Source organism: Rhinoderma darwinii, chromosome 1 (genome assembly GCF_050947455.1).
Source record: "Rhinoderma darwinii isolate aRhiDar2 chromosome 1, aRhiDar2.hap1, whole genome shotgun sequence".
Taxonomy (NCBI): domain Eukaryota; kingdom Metazoa; phylum Chordata; class Amphibia; order Anura; family Rhinodermatidae; genus Rhinoderma; species Rhinoderma darwinii.
In genome coordinates this window covers 258851240-258872619 of record NC_134687.1, presented here as the reverse complement: position 1 = coordinate 258872619, position 21380 = coordinate 258851240, and the positions used below count along the sequence as shown (strand labels likewise).

At 42.9% G+C, this 21380-nt stretch overlaps 1 protein-coding gene across 1 annotated transcript in view; it reads left to right on the top strand.

Annotated features, from left to right (window-relative positions):
* The window catches only part of ATP8B3 (ATPase phospholipid transporting 8B3), a 761685-nt gene that overhangs the window by 612838 nt on the left and 127467 nt on the right, over positions 1-21380 (top strand). The window contains exon 23 of the mRNA XM_075852305.1: positions 12951-13034. Within this exon, the coding sequence (XP_075708420.1) occupies positions 12951-13034 (84 nt within the window). The remainder of the gene's footprint in view (positions 1-12950; positions 13035-21380) is intronic.

The window sequence follows — 21380 nt, the reverse complement described above, 5'->3', positions numbered from 1 at the left end:
ATTGAAGTCAATGGGTGCGTGCAAATAGCGCTTGGCACACGGAAGCGCTTCCGGGTGCCGCGCGTGATTCGCGCAACAGTAGTACAATAAATTATTGAAAACAGAAAAGCACCACGTGCTTTTCTGTTTGTAAACATAAAACATAAAACCAGAGTGTCATTGTGATGCCGGCTGTACGAAAATCACGCAGCCACGCACCATATGCTAATGCCACACATACCTTTTGAGCACGCAAAACGCAGCGTTTTTTGCACGCGCAAATCTGACAAGTCCGTGTGAATAAGGCCGAAGTGTGATGTGTGGCACTTTGATAGAATCAAGAGCCACAATAGAGGCCCTCACAATATGTCAAGTTGATCACCGCTGGCACAGATGCTGAAACTGGGTTGAAGATAGGACAGTGCCTCTTTCTGACTGAGCCCTGCAATCTGCTTATGTTTCTGGTGCTGCTTGCCACTCAATAACTTGAAGGTGCCTGAAATTGCAGGCTGTGATAGGAGGGAATGTGGAGGCAGGGACAGAACCGTACTAGTGACAGGGAATTACCACTCCGTCACTGTGCAGGGGGAGCCCCAAGTCACAGAATGGTCAGGATCCCTCATTATACCACCAATATGACCCAAAACAACAATACTATTATCACAATGTAAACTTTCTTTTTGCTTTAGTCATGCCACAAAAAATATATCCGCTATTGAGGAAAAGAAAACTGCAAAGCTGATAAAGAGTGTTAAGCTATCCAAATCTTTAATTCATACATGTTGAAGATTTTTGCCAGTTTTCTTGTTGTAGAACAAAATTGCATATGCTGCCGTACACCTGTTTTGCACAAAGCTTTTCATATTTTATTTGATTTAATGGAGCTCTTGCCGCTTTTCTAAAAAAAAAAAAAAAACTAAACAAAAAAACAAACAACCAACAAGTGGGTGGGGCTTAGCAAGAGGGGAGGGGCCACCAATGGACCAACAGATTGACTTTAATTTATGCCATAAATTGGTGTCAATTATAGAGGCAATCTATACCAGCTCATAGCCTCTAATTACATAGTTACATTGTTGATAAGGTTGAAAAAAGACACAGGTCCATCAAGTCCAACCTATAATCCTACCGTGCTAATCTATAGGAAGGCAAAATCCCCATGAGTTTGATGTCAATTGCCTCATTAGGGAATAGAAAATTCCTCCCTGACTCCAAATATGGAAATCATAATAAATCCCTGGATCAACATCCCATTTCCAGAATCTAGTATTCATCACCTGTAATATTATATTTTTCAAGAAAGGCATCAAGGCCCTTCTTGAACTTGTTCAATGAATCAACCATCACAACATCCTGTGGCAGAGAGTCCCATAGTCTCACTGCTCTCACAGTAAAGAATCCCTGTCTGTGATGGTGGTAAAACCTTTTTTCCTCTAGACGTAGAGGATGCACCATTGTCCTTGTTACAGACCTAAGTGTAAAAAGATCATTAGAAAGATTTCTGTACTGTCCAATTAAATATTTGTGCATTGTGATTAGAACGCCCCTAAGCTGTCTTTTTTCTAAACTGAATAGCCCCAAGTTTAATAACCTTTATTGGTACTGCAATCTGCCCATTCCCTTAATTACCTTGGTCGCCCTTCTTTTCACCCGTTCTAGTTCAGCCATGTCCTTCTTATACACAGATGCCCAAAAATGTGGTCTGACTAGTGATTTGTATAGAAGCAAAACTATGTTCTTGTCATGAGCATCTATGCCTCTTTTGATGCATTCCATCTTTTTATTTGCCTTGGCAGCAGCTGCTTGGCACTGGTTGCTAAAGGTAAATGTAGTGTCCACTAATATCCCCAAGTCTTTTTCAGTGGTAGTTTTACCATTTAATGCATAATTGTAAGATTTGTTTCCTCGGCCCAAGTGCATAACCTTACATTTATCCACATTAGACTTAATTTGCCATTTCTCTGCCCAAACCTCCAGCTTCCCCAAATCCCTCTGTAGTATTACATTATCCTCCTCTGCGTGGATTACTTTACAGAGCTTGTTATCATCAGCAAATACTGAAATTATACTCCGTAAACCCTCTACAAGGTCATTAATAAACATATTAAAAAGAGGGCCCAATACTGACCCTTGTGGAACCCCGCTGGTAACTGTGGCCCACTCTGAGGATGTACCATTAATAACCACCCTCTGTTTTCTATCACTGAGCCAGTTGATAACCCAATTACACATTTTCCCCCAGTCCCAGCATTTTGATTTCATATACCAACCTTTTATGCGGCACAGTATCAAACACCTTTTAAAAGTCTAGATACACCACATCCACAGGCTTACCCAGGTCCAGTATAGAACTTACCTCCTCATAGAAGCTAATGAGATTAGTGGGAGAGAAACGACCCCATAATGTATAATATTCAGAACTTTATCTCCACATTTAAAAAGGTGTTTGAACCGGGTCGAGCGTCTTCAGCAGCTTCCTCTCTTCTCAAGCTCCGGCAAGGAACCTCCACTGTAGGCCAATACATCATTCAATTTCGCACCCTGGCTACAGAACTCCAGTGGAATAACGAGGCATTGGTATCTACCTTCTGGGAGGGTCTGGCAGGCCGAATCAAGGATGAACTTGCTGGCCGAGACCTTCCACCATCCTTGGATGACTTGATCACTCTTGCCAATCAGATTGATATACGTTTCCGCGAGAGACAACAAGAATCTGCTCAGGGCAATCGGACATCACGGTTGGCACCAACCTTCCAAAGGCCTCTTCTTGCTTCATCTTCCTCTCGGTCGGATGAACCCATGCAGGTGGAGAGAACAAGACTCACGCCTGAGGAGCGCCCGAATAGACGCAAGTTGAATTTATGTTTATATTGTGGTGGTAAAACGCAAGGACTGTCCAGTGACGCCAGAAAACTGCAATGCCTAGGGCAAGTAGGAGAGGCTACCCTAGGTGGAGTACCACCCTCTCAAAAGATGACCATACCGGAAAAACTGTCCTTTGCAGGAACCACTTTCTGCGTTCAAGCCTTTCTAGATTCCGGATCCACTGGGAATTTCCTGTGCCAGTCCCTGGTAAATCGCTACCAAATCCCATTACAAAAACTAACCAAACCTTTGTCCATTGCTTCTGTGGATGGGAGGCTTCTACAGGAGACTATCTATCTTGTCACCGAGATCATTTTCCGACGTAGACGAATTTTCACCAAACTAGACCTTCGTGGAGCTTATAACCTGATTTGTATCCGCGAAGGAGACGAATGGAAAACCGCGTTCAACTCTCGTGATGGGCATTTTGAATATCTCGTCCTGCCATTTGGACTCAGTAATGCTCCTGCGGTTTTCCAGGCCTTTGTTAATGACATTTTTCGAGATCTATTGTACAGCTGTGTGGTGGTATACCTAGATGAAATTTTTATCTTTTCTTCCAATATTCAGACACATCGTGTGCATTTTGTACCCCTTTTAGGCCTTTCGTCATCTTCCCGACTGGCAACGCTGTTTATCAAGCACATCTTTTGCCTTCATGGTCTTCCTAAACATATTGTTTCTGACAGGGGAGTACAGTTCACATCCAAGTTCTGGAGAGCCTTGTGCAAACTGCTGGAGGTCAAACTTGACTTCTCTTCTGCTTACCATCCTCAATCCAAAGGTCAAGTAGGGCGAATAAATCAAATACTTGAAAGTTTCCTCAGGAATTTTGTGTCTCCACGACAAGACGACTGGGCAAGTCTACTTCCATGGGCCGAATTATCCTACAACAGCCATACGGGGGAATCTATCCGCTCTTCTCATTTCTTCTTAGTGTATGGCCAGCACCCAGGAATACCTCTACCAGTTTCTGTACCTTCTGAGGTTCCAGCTGCTAACATGGTTCACCATGACTTTGTACATATATGGCAGGAGACCAAGGACTAAATATACAAACCCGTAGCCAGGTTGAAGAGAAACGCGGATAAAAAATGCAGGATACCGCTGCAGCTCTTTCCTGGGGATAAAGTCTGGCTGTCCACCCGGTACATAAGACCCCTTATTACAAACTGGCTCCTCGTTTTCTGGGTCCTTATGTGATAACAGAACAGATTAATCCAGTAACTTTCAGACTTCGCCTTCCTAAGTCTCTGAAAATCTCTAATTCTTTCCACATTTCTCTGCTGAAACCTACAATATTCAACCGATTTTCCAAAGAAGTTCCTGACCATCCTACTCCTGCGGCTGATGCTGAGTTTGAGATTAAAGAGATCCTTGATGTCAAAAGAACACGGGGGAGATTGTGGTACCTTGTGGACTGGAAGGATTATGGTCCTGAAGAGAGATCATGGGAGCCTGTGGAAAATGTCAACGCCCCAGCTCTCATCAAGGATTTTAAACGAAGGTTCCCAAGCAAGCCAAAAAAAGGGGGCATAAGTGGGGGGTACTGTAACGGCTGCTACGCCGTTCCACGCTGTTTCCACGGCCTCTGCTTCGGTTCCTGTACCCTCCATTCCCTCATGCTCGTCCCGAGCTCCACTCACCTGATCCGGACGCTCTGGGCGTCGTCAGGTAACTGCATCTCTCACCTCCCTCCACGGCCATCATCCACGATTTGCGGCTGCAGCCACTAGAGGGCTGACTCTTTCCTTCTTAAAGTGCTGGCGTGTGCCAAAATCCTAAGACTTCCTATTTAAGGATCCTCCTCCCTCAGATCCTTGCTTGTTCAACCAAGTTATCCATGTGAGCTTCCCTGTTATTGTTTTTTTAACTTGAAACATTTTAAATTTTTATTAACTTTCTTTAAACTTTATTTTTTTGTCCCACTAGAGAACTTAAAGGCATGAAGCCCTGAATGCTATTCTAATACACTGCACTACCTACATAGTGCAGTGTATTAGAGTTGTGAGATATTCACTGACAGCAAGCCTATAAGGCTTCGCCTGTGGGTTGGGCCGAATAGGCTTCAGTACTAGGCAGAACAAGAGGCCATTGTTAGGCCTCCCGTTGCCTTAGCAACCATCGGCACCTTGCGGATACCGATCATTGCCATAGTAACCCTCAGGTGCGATCTAACCACCTAGATGCAGTGATTGCTTTTGATCGGCTGCATCTAAGGGGTTAATCGGTCTGGATCGGAGGCTAGCTCTGATCCTGGCCGTTACAGCGAGATGTCAGCTGTAATATACAGCTTCTGAGCCTGCGCACTCTTCTTGGCCCTGATAGTAAGCCTTTTAGACCCCACCTCCAGGCAGTGCCTAAAAAAACTTCCGTGCTTGGCAGACCATAGCAACCACTGGCATCCGGGTGACCGCCACGCAGGGATGCCGACAGGCTAGAAATTACCTAGATGCAGCGATTGCTTGATCGCTGCATCTAAGGGGTTAATCGGCATAGCTCTGGTCCTGGCCGTTACAGCGGAATGTCAGCTGTAATATACAGCTGACACCTGCTGGAGATTAACTAAAATTGGAAATAAAAAGAGACACGGCGCCACATAGTGCAAAGTAAAAGCAGGATGGGGCAGAGGAGCAATCTTTTTTAAGAGAACGCTCACCTGGCCCAAGGACACAAAGGTAGTGGTGGTAATGAAACTGCTGCTGCCAAGTCCAAATCACAACAAATGAGGTTTGTTGTCCCGAAAATATTTGTAAAAAAATATAAAAATAGGACCATCGGCGCTGCACGATGAGGCAGAAAATTAGATGACTTGGATGACCATCATGGCAATATTTAATGAAGGGCTACGCGTTTCGACACCGAACTGGTGTCTTCATCAGCGCCGATGGTCCTATTTTTATATTTTTTTACAAATACCTGCTGGAGATGGTGCTGGCTCAGAACCTGAGCCCACTCCACCACCATCACGTACAGTTAAGTGCTAAATTAGAAAGATAAAAAGAAGACACGGCGCCACATAGTGCAATAAAGCGAGGGAGTACAGTGAGCAATATGACCACAAGAAAATTGCTCTGTATTGTCTGACCTTTGACCCGCCCGCATTGGCGGTTCTTTTGTGTTTGAATGTTAATTAGTCCTCATTTACTGTGTATTTAAACATGCGTGCATCGCACAATGTGTATTGGCCTGATGAAGACGCCGGTCCGGCGTCGAAACGCGTAGCCCTGTCTTTACAAATAAATATTATTTATTTATTTCATTGCCTCAACATCCTATTTAGCAGCGCCGGTGGTCCTTTTTCCTGAATCATCTCAAATAAGTACAGTTAAGTGAGAAGGCACTAACACATTAGCGCCCATCACATAACTGTACATGATTGGGCAGGAAGGGGTTAAAGAGGCTCTGTCACTAGTTTAGTAATGCCCTATCTACTAGCTAATCTAATAGGCGCTGTCACCCTGATAATGCTAGTGAAAATTGTGTCCCAAAACGTTTATTATTTTAAAAGTTATGAGCTTTTTTCTTAATATGCAAATGAGGCTGTAATAGACAAGTGGGTGTCATCAGTGATTCTCCTGAGGAGGAGCTACCTCACAGCCTTTGACGCTGTCCTATCATCATGAAGCTGCTTCACACACAGTGTGAGAGACTGAGGGAAGGGGGATCACTTCAAACAGCCATATCTCAGGCTGTGGACCACCTAAAATAGAGGTTCTGGTGGCATATGAAAGATCACTGTTCTAGCTGTAAAACAACTGAAGGTATCACTTTAAGGGTATGTTCACACGGCCTATTTTCGGCCGCGAAAAAGAAGTGCATGTCACTTCTTGAGACGGTTTTGGAGCCGTTTTTCATAGACTCTATAGAAAAACAGCTCCAAAAACGTCCGTTATGAACGCCGCGAAAAACGCGACTTTGAATAAAAAACGTCTGAAAATTAGGAGAGAATAGAAGTATATTATATGATCACGCTGCGTTGCTGGGCTAGGAAGTGGATAACGGCATACAGACAGCGCCATACAGAAAACATTACACCGCCCAGAGTGAAAAGTGAGAGTGACCTCCCATTTGGCAAATATAGCAAAATAAGCATATTTAGAAAAATGCTCATAACTTTGAACTGTAGTTATCAGCCTCATAGCGCCTATTCGATTAGTTAGGAGATAGGGAATTAATAAAGTAGTGGCAGATCCTCTTTAACCCCTTCCCGACGTTTGTCGTAAGTATACGTCATGGAAAACCAGTGCTTCCCGCAAAATGTCGTATACTTACAACAAATGGATTGCATCGGTTCAGAAGCTAAGTAGGTGCCATCATCCCCGGATGTCAGCTGTATCTTATAATTGACACCCTGCTGTAATGGCAGGGACCGAAGTTCGCTTTGATCCCCGCCATTAACCCTTTAAATGCAGCGGTCAAAAGCGATCTCTGCATTTAAGGTGTTTGCAGCTCATCGGCACCCTAGTAATGAAATCGACAGGGTGTTGGTGGCTACAATGGCAATCGGAGGCCTAATATGTTACAGCTGACATTCACCTGTAAGGGCAGGAACTGCAACTAGCTCCGATCCCTGCCATTAACCCCTTAGATGCAGCGATTGAAAGCGATGGCTGCATCTTTGTGGTTGTCAGCAGATTGGCAGCCCTGCCATGCAATCAAACTGCTACTATAGCAGCAGGAGACCTAACAATTGCCTCCTGTTCTGCCGTAATGGAAGCCGATTAGGCCTCGCCCGGAGGCGAAGCCTAATCGGCTTGCTATCAGTGAATGACTGACAGATCTAATACATGGCACTACATAGGTAGTGCCATGTATTAGAAAAAAAAAAAATCTGACAGTTGAACCTTCAAGTCTCCTAGTGGGACTAAAGAAAAGTGTAAAAAAAAAACGCCCTTTTTCCCTTATCAAGTCCTTTATTATTGAAGAAAATAAATAAATCATACATATCTGGTATTGCCACGACCGTAACAGCCTAAACTATAAAAATATTATGTTTTTATTCCGCAACTAACCGTAAAAAAAACGTAAAAAACAATGCTAGTATTTCTATTTTTTGGTCACTTTGCCCTACAAAAATTGAAATAAAAAGTGATCAAAAAGTCACATGTATCCACAAATGGTACCAATAATAACTACAGATCATCCCGCAAAAAAACAGCCCTCATACCACTGCGTCTATGAAAAGTAAAATTAGTTAAGGCTCCAATAAGTCAGAAAATAAAAAATATGCGGTTATGCAGGCCCGAGGGGAACATTTCTTCTGTTTCAAGAGGCGATTTATCGAGGCCCTAAAATTAGGGAACCAGGAAGGGGAGGGCCCAAACATATCTGCTGGAAGCGAGGGTGCCCGTATTATACCAGGACAACGCTTCCCAGCAAAATTCCCCAAACAGCAAAGGTGCAGAGTGTGGACCGAAAGGGGGATAATTAAGGACATTTATCAGCGCGACACCGGCCTGCGCAGCAAGGATTGTGTCACAGTGTAACACACATCTATGGATTATTTTTTTTTACCTTATTATTTATTACCACCTGACTATGCCCCTGATGTACCCAGCTTACATGTAACCCCACATTATAAACTGAAATACCGGTAAAACTCCAAATAAAACTACTACCAAGCACAATCTACGCTTCGAAAGCAAAATGGTGCTCCCTCCCTTCTGAGCCCTACAGCGTGCCCAAACAGCAGTTTACTTCCACATATATGGCATCGCTATACCCATAAGAACCCTTTAAAAAAAATGTTGGGGTTGTGTCTCCAGTGGCATAAGCTGGGCACAACATATTTGGCACTGAACTGGCATATCTGGAGAAAAATTTACATTTTTACTTTGCACCATCTGCAGCGCAATAATTTATGGAAAAGACCTGTGGGGTAAAAATCCTCACTATACCTCTTAATAAATGCCTTGAGGGGTGTAGTTCCAAAATGGGGTCACTTCTTAGGGGTTTCTTTTATTATTTCACATCAGAGCCTCTGCAATTGTGAACCAATACTTTGTAAGTCGCCGAATTAGGCCTTAACTTCGCATGGTACTCTCACTCCTGAGCCCTGTCAAATGTCCAGGCAAAAGATTAGTGCCCCATGTAGGGTGATTCTAAAACCGGGAAAGACAGCATAATAATTAGAGAGCTGTCTTGTTATGGTTACACAAGCTGGGCACCACATATTGGCATATTTATGGAAAACATCCAACTTTCACTTGCAACATCGAGTGCACACTAATTTCTGCAAAACACCTGCGGAGTTAACATGCTCACTACACCCCTAGGTGAATACCTTGAGGCGTGTAGTTTCCAAAATGGGGTCACTTCCAGGGGTTTCCACTGTTTTGGTCCCAAAGGGGCTTTGCAAATGTGACATTGCGACCAGAAACCAATCCAGCGAAATCTGCACTCCAAAAGTCAAATGGCGCTCCTTCCATTCTGAGCCCGGTTGTGTGCCCAAACAGCAGTTTATGAACACATATGGGGTATTGCCGTACTCGGGAGAAATTGCTTCACAAATGTTGGGGTGCTTTTTCTCCTTTATTTTTTGACAAAATGAACAATTTTGAGCTAAAGCTACATTTTATTGGAAAAAAATATATTTTTATTTTCACTGCCCAATTCAAATAAAATCTATGAAACACCTGTGGGGTCAAAATGCTCACTACACCCCTTAATTCCTCAAGGGGTGCAGTATCCAAAATGGAGTCACTTTTGGGGAGTTTCCACTGTACTAGTACATTAGGGGCTTTGCAAAAGCGATATGATGTCAAAAAACCAATCCAGCAAAAACTGTGCTCCAAAAGCCAAATGGCGCTCCGTCTCTTCTGATCCTTTCCATGTGCCCAAACAGCAGTTTATGACCACATATGGGGTATTTCCGTACTCCAGAGGGTTTTTTTTTCCTTTATTTGTTGAGAAAATTAAACATTTTGCGCTAAAGCTATGTCTTATTGATGAAAAAGGATTGGGTTTTTTTTCACTGCCCAATTCAAATAAAATCTGTGAAACATCTGCGTGGTCAAAATGCTCACTACACCCCTAGTTAAATTCTTAAAGGGTTGTAGTTTCCTAAATGGAGTAACTTTTTGGCGTTTTCACTGTTTTGGTCCCTCAGGGGCTTTGCAAATGCGACATAACCTCCGCAAACCATTCCTGCTAAATTTGAGCTACAAAAGCCAAATGGTGCTCTTTCCCTTCGAAACCCTGCCGTGTGTCCAAACAGCCATTTATGACCACATGTGGGGTATTGTTTTACTCGGGAGAAATTGCTTTACAAATGTTGCGGTGCTTTTTCTCCTATAGTCCTTGTGGAAATGAGATATAATTAGATAAACCTACATCTTCTTTGAAAGAATGTAGATTTTAATTTTCACTGCCTACTTTCAATAATTTCTGCAATAAACTTGTAGGGTTAAAATGGTCACTATACCCCTAGATAGTTTCCTTGAGGGGTGTAGTTTTACAAATGGGGTCACTTTTGAGGAATTTACACTGTTTTGGCACCTCAAGAGCCCTTCAAACCTGACATGGTGCCTAAAATATATTCTAATAAAAAGGAGGCCCAAAATCCTCTAGGTGCTCCTTTGCTTCTGAGGCCGGTGCTCCAGTACATTAGCACACTAGGGCCAGATGTGGGATATTTCCTAAATCTTCAGAACCTGGGCAATAAATATTGAGTTGCGTTTCTCTGGTAAAACTTTGTGTTACAAAAAGAAATGGATTAAAAATGAATTTCTGCAACAAAAAAAAATGACATTTGTAAATTTCACCTTTACTTTGCTTTAATTCCTGTGAAATGTGTAAAGGGTTAAGAAACTTTCTAAATGCTGTTTTAAATACTTTGAGGGTGAAGTTTTTAAAATGGGGTGACTTTTTGGGGGTTTCTAATATATAAGGCCCTAAAGCCACTTCACAACTGAACTGGTCCCTGAAAAAATAGCCTTTTGAAGTTCTAAGCCTTGTAACGTCCTAGAAAAATAAAAGGATGTTCAAAATCTTAAATGGCACGGGGGGTCGAGTGGGGGCTCATTTGAAAGCTCTTTTCAATACGAAAACAATGATATTTAACTTTAAAGTTATCATCTTCATTATCGGCTACCGCTGGTGTTAGCATTACCCAAAATGTACCATGCGTGTAAAATCCTAAATGTGTGTGGGCATGTGTGTGAGCTTGGGTAATTACGGATAATTACGTATTATTACAATCGGCCTCGGCGATACAAAATGGAAATTGTCTACGATTGTAACATGATTTCATGTGTACACATTTCGGTAGTCGCTTGTGAATTTCAGAGAGCGCTAATTCGGAGAGTAATTTTCATTTTTGTACATATCTATTGTCATATCACAAGATGCATTTGGCCGAAATGGAAAGGATCACTTTATTGATGATGAGAGGGTATGGCGAAGAAAAAATAAGATCCTATCGAGAAGTAGCGGCTTTATTTAATGCCACTTATCCTATCCGCGATCCAATTTCTTTGTCAACTGTTAAAAGAACTGTTCATCGTTTCCAAATAACCGGTTCAATTAAGATGCACCAAGATCCGGAAGACCCAAACATGCAAGTAATGATTAAAACGCTTTAGATGTTCTGCTCACTGTACATGATAATCCTCATACATCTGTCTCGAGTGGAGCACAACAAAATGATATCGCCGCCACATCAGTCCATCAAATTTTGAAGAGGCATCATTATCATCCTTATAAAATACGTCTAGTTCAGGAGCTATCCGAAGATGATTATGACAGAAGAGTAGAATTTCGCAATACAATGATGACACGATTTGATGATAATCATCAGATTTTCAGCTGGACCTGTTTTTCGGATGAAGCTACGTTTGAACTAAACGGTTCTGTAAATCGACAGAACATGAGGTATTGTGCAGACGAAAATCCACATTGGATGAGAGACAGTCATACCCAGTATCCTCTGAAGGTTAAAGTTTGGGCCGGAATATTGCTCAATCATATTGTAGGACCATTTTTCATTGAAGGAAACATAAATGCAGAAAATTACTGCAATTTGCTAAGAGACCAAGTGATACCGGCTATTCAAAATATTGCTGGAGAAGCTAAACCTGCCCTTTTTCTTGCCACTTTTAGAAAGTGGCGAGAATAGTAAAAATTTTAGCTCAACTATGGCGTGCTCCAAAACTTGCCACAAAAATGGTGCAAACCTAATGATATATTCTGATATTGTAATTTGTTAGTGGAATATTTTCGTTGATACAGTATGTTTGCTCATAATTTATAAAAAAAATCTGAAATTGTAAGATTTTTTTAAAAAAAATAAGCATTTTCCTAAATTTCAATTCCTCTGCTTCTAAAATGGATAATGATATACTACTGTTTGGGAAAACAGCAAGGCTCAAATGGGTAGGAGTGCTATTTGGCTTTCACAGCGCAGATTTTGTTGGAATTTTTATCTGATGCCATGTCCCATTTGCAAAGCCCCTGAGGTACCAGTGCAGTTCAAACCCCCAAAAAGTGACCCCATTTAGGAAACTACACCCCTCAAGGCATTCCTCTAGGGATGTAGTGAGCTTTAGCTAATATTTTTCATTTTCTCAAGAACTTTAGGAAAAAAAGCACCACATAATTTGTTAAGCAATTTTTCCCCAATATAGCAATACCCTATATGTGGTCGTAAACTGCTGTTTGGGCACTTGGCAGGGCACAAAATGGAATCGTTTCTTTACCGTTTACTTGTTGTTATTCAATAGGAACATTCATTGTTTACTTCCAATAGGTAAAATTCTTTCCATGAGCACGTGATGGACACAGGTGCTGGGATTATCGCTCTGATACACATACTGTAAGTGTAACAAGCCATGCACATTTGTGTCCATCACATGACCATGGATAGAATTCTATCCACTGGAAGTAAACAATGAATGTTCTTTCTGAATAACTAGAAGCGGAGATTATGAAAACTGTGAGGAATTAATAATTGGAAAATTGTATAACTATATTATATAATTATATGCAAAATAACAAATTTTCTTAAAGTGGTAAAGATAAAAGTAGACCAGTAATGGTATTATGAATGTATATTTGATGTTTGCAAACTGATAATAAACAGCTTATGTTTTCCTATCATCCCACAGACCGTCTTTGACAGCTGGTTTATAGCATTATACTCCGTACTCTTCACTGCTTTCCCAGCACTAACCATGGGATTACTTGAACAAGTAAGAGAATAATGTAAAAAAAAAATGTCTCCCCAAATCATTGTTTTTCCATAAAAAAATAAATGATGAAATATTGCAAAAGGTAAATGTGTCCTTACAGCAAAGAGATAAAAGAGATAAAAGTCAGATCATAAAACAAAACATAAATATTTGTGTCTGCTATAAAGCTCAATGTCTATCCACATAATGTAAAAAGGATATATGTTTATTTTGATATTGCAGAAAAATAAAGGTGCACCTTTATAGTGCAATAGATAGTTTACCTAAATAATAATCAAAAGCAATAATTAAAAAATCTAATATAAACAAATATTAAAGGAATTGTCTCATAAATACTTTTTTAAATAGAAACTGGCCCGACAATCAACTTTTATTGCCAGGGAGCCGCATCTGGCCAGATATTTCTTTGCAGCATTCTCTCTCATATGTCAAACAGCAGGCTGCAGTGACAGAGTAGAACTATCTCAGCAGCAGTCTGAGGTTTCCGTCGGGTTAACCCCTCAACGGAAAGGCAAACGGAAACCTCACTGTTTCCCTCACTATTGAACTAAATGGTGACGGAAACCTAGCTAATGATTTCTGTCCGTCACCGTTGTGACAGGGTTCCAATAGTTCTTGACGGAACCAGAAGCGCAGTTCACTGCACTGTTGAGTTAGTCAAAACGACGGAACCCTGTCACAATGGTGACAGAGGGAAACCATTAGCTAGATTTCCGTCACCATTGAGTTCAATAGTGAGGGAAACAGCAGCTGAGGTTTCCGTTTGTTATCCGCTGAGGGGTTAACCCGACGGAAACCTCCGATGGAACCCCTCAACGGAACACAGACGGTGATGTGAATACAGCCTAAGGCTGGGTTCACACTACCTATTTTCAGACGTAAACGAGGCGTATTATGCCTCGTTTTACGTCTGAAAATAGGGCTACAATACGTCGGCAAACATCTGCCCATTCATCTGAATGGGTTTGCCGACGTACTGTGCAGACGACCTGTCATTTACGCATCGTCGTTTGACAGCTGTCAAACGACGACGCGTAAAAATACAGCCTCGTCAAAAGAAGTGCAGGACACTTCTTTGGACGTTTTTTGGAGCCGTTTTCTCATAGACTCCAATGAAAACAGCTCCAAAAACGGACGTAAAAAACGCAGAGAAAACGGCGCGAAAAACGCCGCGAAAAACGCGAGTTGCTCAAAAAACTTCTGAAAATCAGGGGCTGTTTTCCCTTGAAAACAGCTCCGTATTTTCAGACGTTTTTGGTCACTACGTGTGCACATACCCTAAGAGTGCTGAAAGGGGGTAGGAAAAGTGGGCTCAGCCTATGAGAGCATCATCACACACAGCAATGGGGAGGTGGATCGAGTATAGTATGAGCCACAATGCAGTGATCATACAGCAGGGGGACAAGAGAGCTTGCAGCTCACTGGAAGGGAACACCAACTGGGCTCTAAGTTTGAATTTTGAGCCATCCTAAAAGGTAAGAAAATCAAGATTGTAAAAAAAACTAGAAAAACGAGTGCTTCTTTTGATGTTATCTCAGTGTAACATTTTTGAGCATATAACTTTATTGATGGGAAGGGTAGTTAATATGGGAGCAGAAGTGTTGGGTAGGAAATTGTTCAGAAGGAATATGAGGTATCTAGGACAGGGCAGTTTGTGACAGGATTTAGGGGAGAAGACATTTACTATGGAGCTCTGGAGTAGACGTGGAGTTGTTATTAATATTATGATTGAATTGAGGTGATGGGGCAATTATTTTTCATAACAACTGCTCCAACCATACTATCGGGAAATTAGGCTGGATTCACACGAACATGTTCGGTCCGTAAAGGACGGAACGTAATTCGGCCGCAAGTCCCGGACCGAACACACTGCAGGGAGCTGGGCTCCTAGCATCATAGTTATGTACGACGCTAGGAGTCCCTGCCTCGCTGACGGACAACTGTCCCGTACTGTAATCATGTTTTCAGTATGGGACAGTAGTTCCATGCAGAGGCAGGGACTCCTAGCATTGTACATAACTATGATGCTAGGAGCCCGATTCCCTGCAGTGTGTTCGGTCCTGGACTTGCGGCCGAAATACGTTCTGTCCTATACGGACCGAACATGATCGTGTGAATCCAGCCTAAGTATATAAAGACAACTTGGAACAGAGAGCAATCATTCAGTTTGTGCTGTGTGTGTCTGTTCAGATGGGCTAAATACTATAATGTTTATATCATTTATTAGTATAGAATTCAGCACAAACATCCTCAGATAAAAACAAAATATGATATTGTGCTATGTAAAATCATTGTCCCCTCCACCTACTTCCTCTAGAACACTGAAATTGGCAAACAATCTGTCCAATGATTTAGAACTAATATTGAAGTATAGATTCAGTCCAAGGGCTACTTCACACTGAGTTTTTGGGTGCTGTTTTTGATGCGAAAACCACGCCAAAAAACGTCCAAAACCGCCACCCATTAATTTCAATGAAAGGCGGAGGCGTTTGCGGGAGGACAAAGTGATATGCTCTTTCTTCCCAGCAGTTCCATCTCTGAACTCCTATTGAAATCAAAGAGAGGCAGAGAAAGCGTTTTTCGCTGCATTTTTTGCTTGTGGAGCTCAATGGTCGCATTCAAAGAGCTATAACCTTTTTATTTTTCCGTCGACATAGCTGTATAAGGACCTTTTTTTTTTCCGGAAAAATTTATTTTTTAAAAGTGATTTACTGTAGGATTGATGTAGAATGTCGTTCAAAAATGTAATTATTAAATAGATTCACCGCCTGAAAGAACGATTAAGATAATGTTTATTAATGATATTTGTTAAAAATATGGCTCAACCAGACACTAACTCCAGAATCAGGCATAAGCAAGTGATAGGCGAAAAGGAAAGTGTCCAGGGTGAATGATGTGTCTCTAACACCCAGGAACCACCTCTCCCTGCTTATTGTATAGTTATTCGCTACACCCTTGCCATTGAATTACAATATATCCAGATCCTACACGTTTCAGTATCACAATCAAAGTGATACCTCATCAGGGATTCATAGACATTGATTCTTAATTTGTTAAAAGCAGAACACTGGATAGCACTGTTCATGTGCTGATTTTAGCCTAGAGACGCGTGTACGACTCTAATGTACTGGCCGCACACGTGCCGGAGAAGCTATGGGCTTATAAGGTTGAGAGCCCACCCTCCTGAGGTCGTCACCGAGGCAGACCGCCAATCCGCATTGAACACGACACTCTGTGACGTGCCGGAGGCGGCGCACCTCGATCCTATCGACCAATGAGGGTGCCTGGACGACACAGGCGTCCATGGCTCCTGAACTACCAGCCGACATCACACAACATCATGGATCCAATAACAGGATCATGATCGAGTACCCCTCCTGTCACGGAAAACACTGCCCCAAATGAATAGGGCAATGTGGAGACAGAAAGAGGTGTAATACACCTAGGGGACACCATGGATGTGCTGAGAGGACTGGAGGGTATACGCTGCGACGGTGATGTGCTGTTGGCATCTTTGGACGTTGAGTCTCTATACAGCTCCATCCCACACAATCAGGGATGTAGAGCCATTGAATATTTCCTAATGGATAAAGGGACTCAATACCAGGCCCATAATAAATTTGTTATTGACCTGTTGAGATTTATCTTAGAACACAACTTGTTTTTATTCGATCAGAAGATATACCATCAGCTCAGAGGAGCGGCCATGGGCAGCCCCTGTGCCCCCACCTTCGCCAATCTTTACTTGGGGTGGTGGGAAAAGGAGGTTGTGTTCAGTGACCTTATGGACAAATGGTCAGCTTGCATCTTGCTCTGGATCAGATTTATAGATGATGTCTTGATCCTTTGGACAGGGACCAAGGGCGACTTCCAGGAGTTTGTGGAGATCTTGAATGCCAATGAGTTAGGTCTCTTGTTCACATCTGAAATTCAAGATACTAAAATTACATTCTTGGACATCATGATCTCCAAGACAGACTCAGGGGTGTTACAGACGAACATGTATCGCAAGGAGACTGCAACAAATAGTCTATTGCGTTGGGAAAGCTGGCACCCAATAAATCTGAAGAGAGGAATACCGAAGGGCCAATATCTCAGGGCACGTCGAAACTGCTCAACCATCTCAGATTTTAGGGTCTCTGCACGGGATCTTGAGAACAGATTCAGACACGGGATACCCCAGGGATGTGTTGAAAGGGGCATATCAAAATGCCCTGGGTTGCAACAGAAACGATCTCTTGAACCCCAAACCGAAAAAAATGGAGGAAGAATCAATCAGGGTTATAGGCACCTTCGACTCTGCCAATAGGGAGGTGAGGGAAGTCCTTAAACGTTTCTGGGGCATCCTTAGAGCTGATCCTGACGTGGGGGACCTGGTGGGGGACTCTCCGTTGATTACATACAGGAGGGGACGTAACCTAAGGGATCGACTTGTTCATAGTCACCTACAACCGCAGGCACATATCAGCACCTGGTTGGATAATCGTATAAAAGGGACTTTCAGATGCGGAACATGTAAAGCATGTGTGTCTATCCTATGCAGTAGGAACTTTACAAGCACAAAAATCGGAAAAACTTTCGATAACAGGTCATCCATTAATTGCAAGACGAATGGTATTGTCTACCTGATCACCTGTAGATGTGGCCTACAATACGTTGGCAAGACTGGGAGGGAGTTCAGGAGAAGGATCCGTGACCACATTGGGGATGTCAGAAGGAAAGTGGACACCCCGGTATCGAGACATGTGTGGTCATGCCATGATGGGGATGTGATTGCTCTTGGATTTCAGGGAATTGAACATGTCAGACCCCTTCTGAGAGGTGGGGACCTGGATAGGAAGATACTACAGGAAGAGGCAGAATGGCTATTTATAATGCAGACCATAAATCCCCATGGCCTTAATGAACAAATCTCTTACTCCTGTTTTCTCTAGTCACATTGTGCGATTCCCTATTGCCACTCATATGCCTGCTCGCTGACCCTGCATATGCCCTGAGAGAGTGTATCTCGGTATTTCACCATGCTTTCTCAGCTGCATCCTGTTGGATATTGTTTTAAGGGCAGCCTCAGTGCTAAGGCTACTAGTGTGGGTAGGTATGGGTCCTGCCCTAAGCGAGTCTTCATTTGGGACTGCTCCCGAGTATGTACTTACACCGCCTGGTGCCCATTCTGCCCCATTCCAATATGCTCTGGGGCTGGTACGGGACTCTTCTAGTCTAGGTGCCGGTCCCTTTTATTCATGCCCCACGTCCAGTGTCCCTGATCTGCGATACGAAGGGCAGTTGCCCTCGTCTATCTGAGATGTGAGTTCCCTGGCCAGTATTGTGACGGGACGTTGATAGGCAACGTGTGTATTACACCTCCTTCTGTCTCCACATTGCCCTATTCGTTTGGGGCAGTGTTTTCCGTGACAGGAGGGGTACTCGATCATGATCCTGTTACTGGATCCATGATGTTGTGTGATGTCGGCGGGTAGTTCAGGAGCCATGGACGCCTGTGTCGTCCAGGCACCCTCATTGGTCGACAGTATCGAGGTGCGCCGCCTCCGGCACGTCACAGAGTGTCGTGTTCAATGCGGATTGGCGGTCTGCCTCGGTGACGACCTCAGGAGGGTGGGCTCTCAACCTTATAAGCCCATAGCTTCTCCGGCACGTGTGCGGCCAGTACATTAGAGTCGTACAAGCGCCTCTAGGCTAAAATCAGCACATGAACAGTGCTATCCAGTGTTCTGCTTTTAACAATTTAAGAATCAATGTCTATGAATCCCTGATGAGGTATCACTTTGATTGTGATACTGAAACGTGTAGGATCTGGATATATTGTAATTCAATGGCAAGGGTGTAGCGAATAACTATACAATAAGCAGGGAGAGGTGGTTCCTGGGTGTTAGAGACACACCATTCACCCTGGACACTTTCCTTTTCGCCTATCACTTGCTTATGCCTGATTCTGGAGTTAGTGGCTGGTTGAGCCATATTTTTAACAAATATCATTAATAAACATTATCTTAATCGTTCTTTCAGGCGGTGAATGTATTTTTTAAAAGCACCAATTTAGGGTACATATAATTTATTGATTGACTTTCTATTGACTTTTTTGGTGGAGTAGAGTAAAAAAAACGGAAATGTCACCATACTTTTTTGTGTGTTAAATTTATGCCGTTTACCGTGTGGTGTAAATAACAAAATAACTTTATTCAGCAGGTATTTACGATTGCGGCGATACCATATTTCTATAGGGTTTTTTTTTTGTTTTACTACTTTTACACTGTAAGAACACTTTTTTTTTTTTTAAATTATTTGTTTTGGTGTCTCCATATTTGAAGAGTCATAACTTTTTTATTTTTCCGCCGATGCAGCTGTATGAGGGCTTTTTTTTTTTTGCGGGATGACTTGGAGTTTTTATTGGTACAATTTTGGAGTACATGCGATTTTTTTCATCACTTTTTATCAAATCTTTTTGAAGGCAGAATAAACAGAAAATAGCAATTCTGGCATTGTTTTTTGTTTTATTTTTTTACGACATTTACCGTGTGGGTTAAATAATGTAATAGTTTTATTGTTGGGGTCGTTATGGACGCGGCGATACCAAATATGTGTAATTATTTACTTTTTTTAATAATAAAGTATTTTGTAAGGGGAAAAAGTCGGTTTTTAATTTTCATTTACCTTGGACTTTTTATTTATTTATTTCAAACTTTATTAAACCTTTTTAACTTTTTTTTTTTAGTCCCACTAGGGGACTTTACTATGCGATGTTTTGATCGCTTTTATAATACACTGCAATACTCTCGTATTGTGTAAAACTGACAGGCATCTGTTGATCGCTTTTATAATACACTGCAATACTCCCGTATTGTGTAAAACTAACAGGCATCTGTTAGGCCATGCCTCTGGCATGGCCTAACATGCAATCACTAGAGGCAGACCTGGGGGCCATTGTTGGGCCCCTGGCTGCCAAAGAAACTACTGTCACTAGCGATTGCATCGTGGGATGCCAGTGGGGTGAGAGGGGGAACCTCCTCCAAAAGCACTTAGATTCGGCGCTTAATAACACATCTGAGAGGTTAAATATGATAATATGATCGGAGACCACTGCTAGTTCGCTGTTCGCATCTTCTGAAGAGCTGCCGTGAAAAGGCGGTGCTTCAAAAGAACTAGCCCGAATGGCCACAGTAAAAAGACTCGTTAAGGGGTTAAAAATGCTAGTAACTGAATTTCTGCACATTTAGTGGGAAAATTATTAATGAGATTACCCCTTTAAAGATTCTCCGGTATGATTCTGTCACGCCTATGAGGCATGTGGATCCACTAGGCCGCTCCGCCATAGTAGCAGCTGACTAAAGTATAGTCAATGACAGTCTCTAGGACAAGAGTACCTGGACAGGTGATTTGGCAGACACTCGGCGTAGCAGACATGTGGCGTAGCAGACATGAGGAGTAGGAGACACTTGGCACTGATGATGCTTGGCACAGATGACACTTGGAGTGGCAGATGACACGTGGCGTGGCATATCACACGTGGCACAGAGGATGAACTTAACTCATACACTAGACTTCGCTCAGGAACAAACACAATTACGGGATACAGGAGATTAGAACACAGGATACAGGATACAACTAAGGGACCATTTGCAATAATGAACATGGGTAGACACAACAATGCTCAGGCAAGATGTAAGAGGGCAGAGTCATTTTATAGTCTGGGTGAGCTGGGGATTGGGTAGAGAATAATTTACTTGTGCGTGTGTTCGCCCTTTAAGGCCAGGGACGAGCGCACAGCCTATAAGCAATAGCAGAACAGTGCTGTCGTCTCCGGAGAGGGAGGCGCTGGCAAGCTTTCAGTGTCCTGTGGCTGTCGGTGAGTACAGCATGCCGGAGGTACGTGACCGCGGGCGCAACAATACCCCCACTTACGCCCCCTTTTGTTAGGTCCAGTGCGTAGGAGGAACTTCTTGATAAGAGTTGGAGCATTGATGCTGCCACGGTTTGTGGGTATGTGGACCCACTTGGCCGCACCGCCGTAGCAGGGAGGCAGCTGGCCAAACAACAGGAACCCCAGAAATACAAAGTCCCGCACAAGGGTACCTGGATAGTCCAGACAGTGGCCGCAGCTCTGGCACGGATGGAGGTGGGTGCAGCAGGTAACACCAGACGTGGCGGATGACACAGGTGCTGCAGGTTGCGCCAGACGTGCGAATCCCTCTGGACGTGGCAGATAACACAGGACGTGGCAAAGCAACAGCATGTGCAGTAGACACGACTCCAACTAGTAGGCACAGGAACAAGAACACAGCACGGGATACAGGAACAGGTAACAGGGCACGGGTAACAACTGGAACGGGA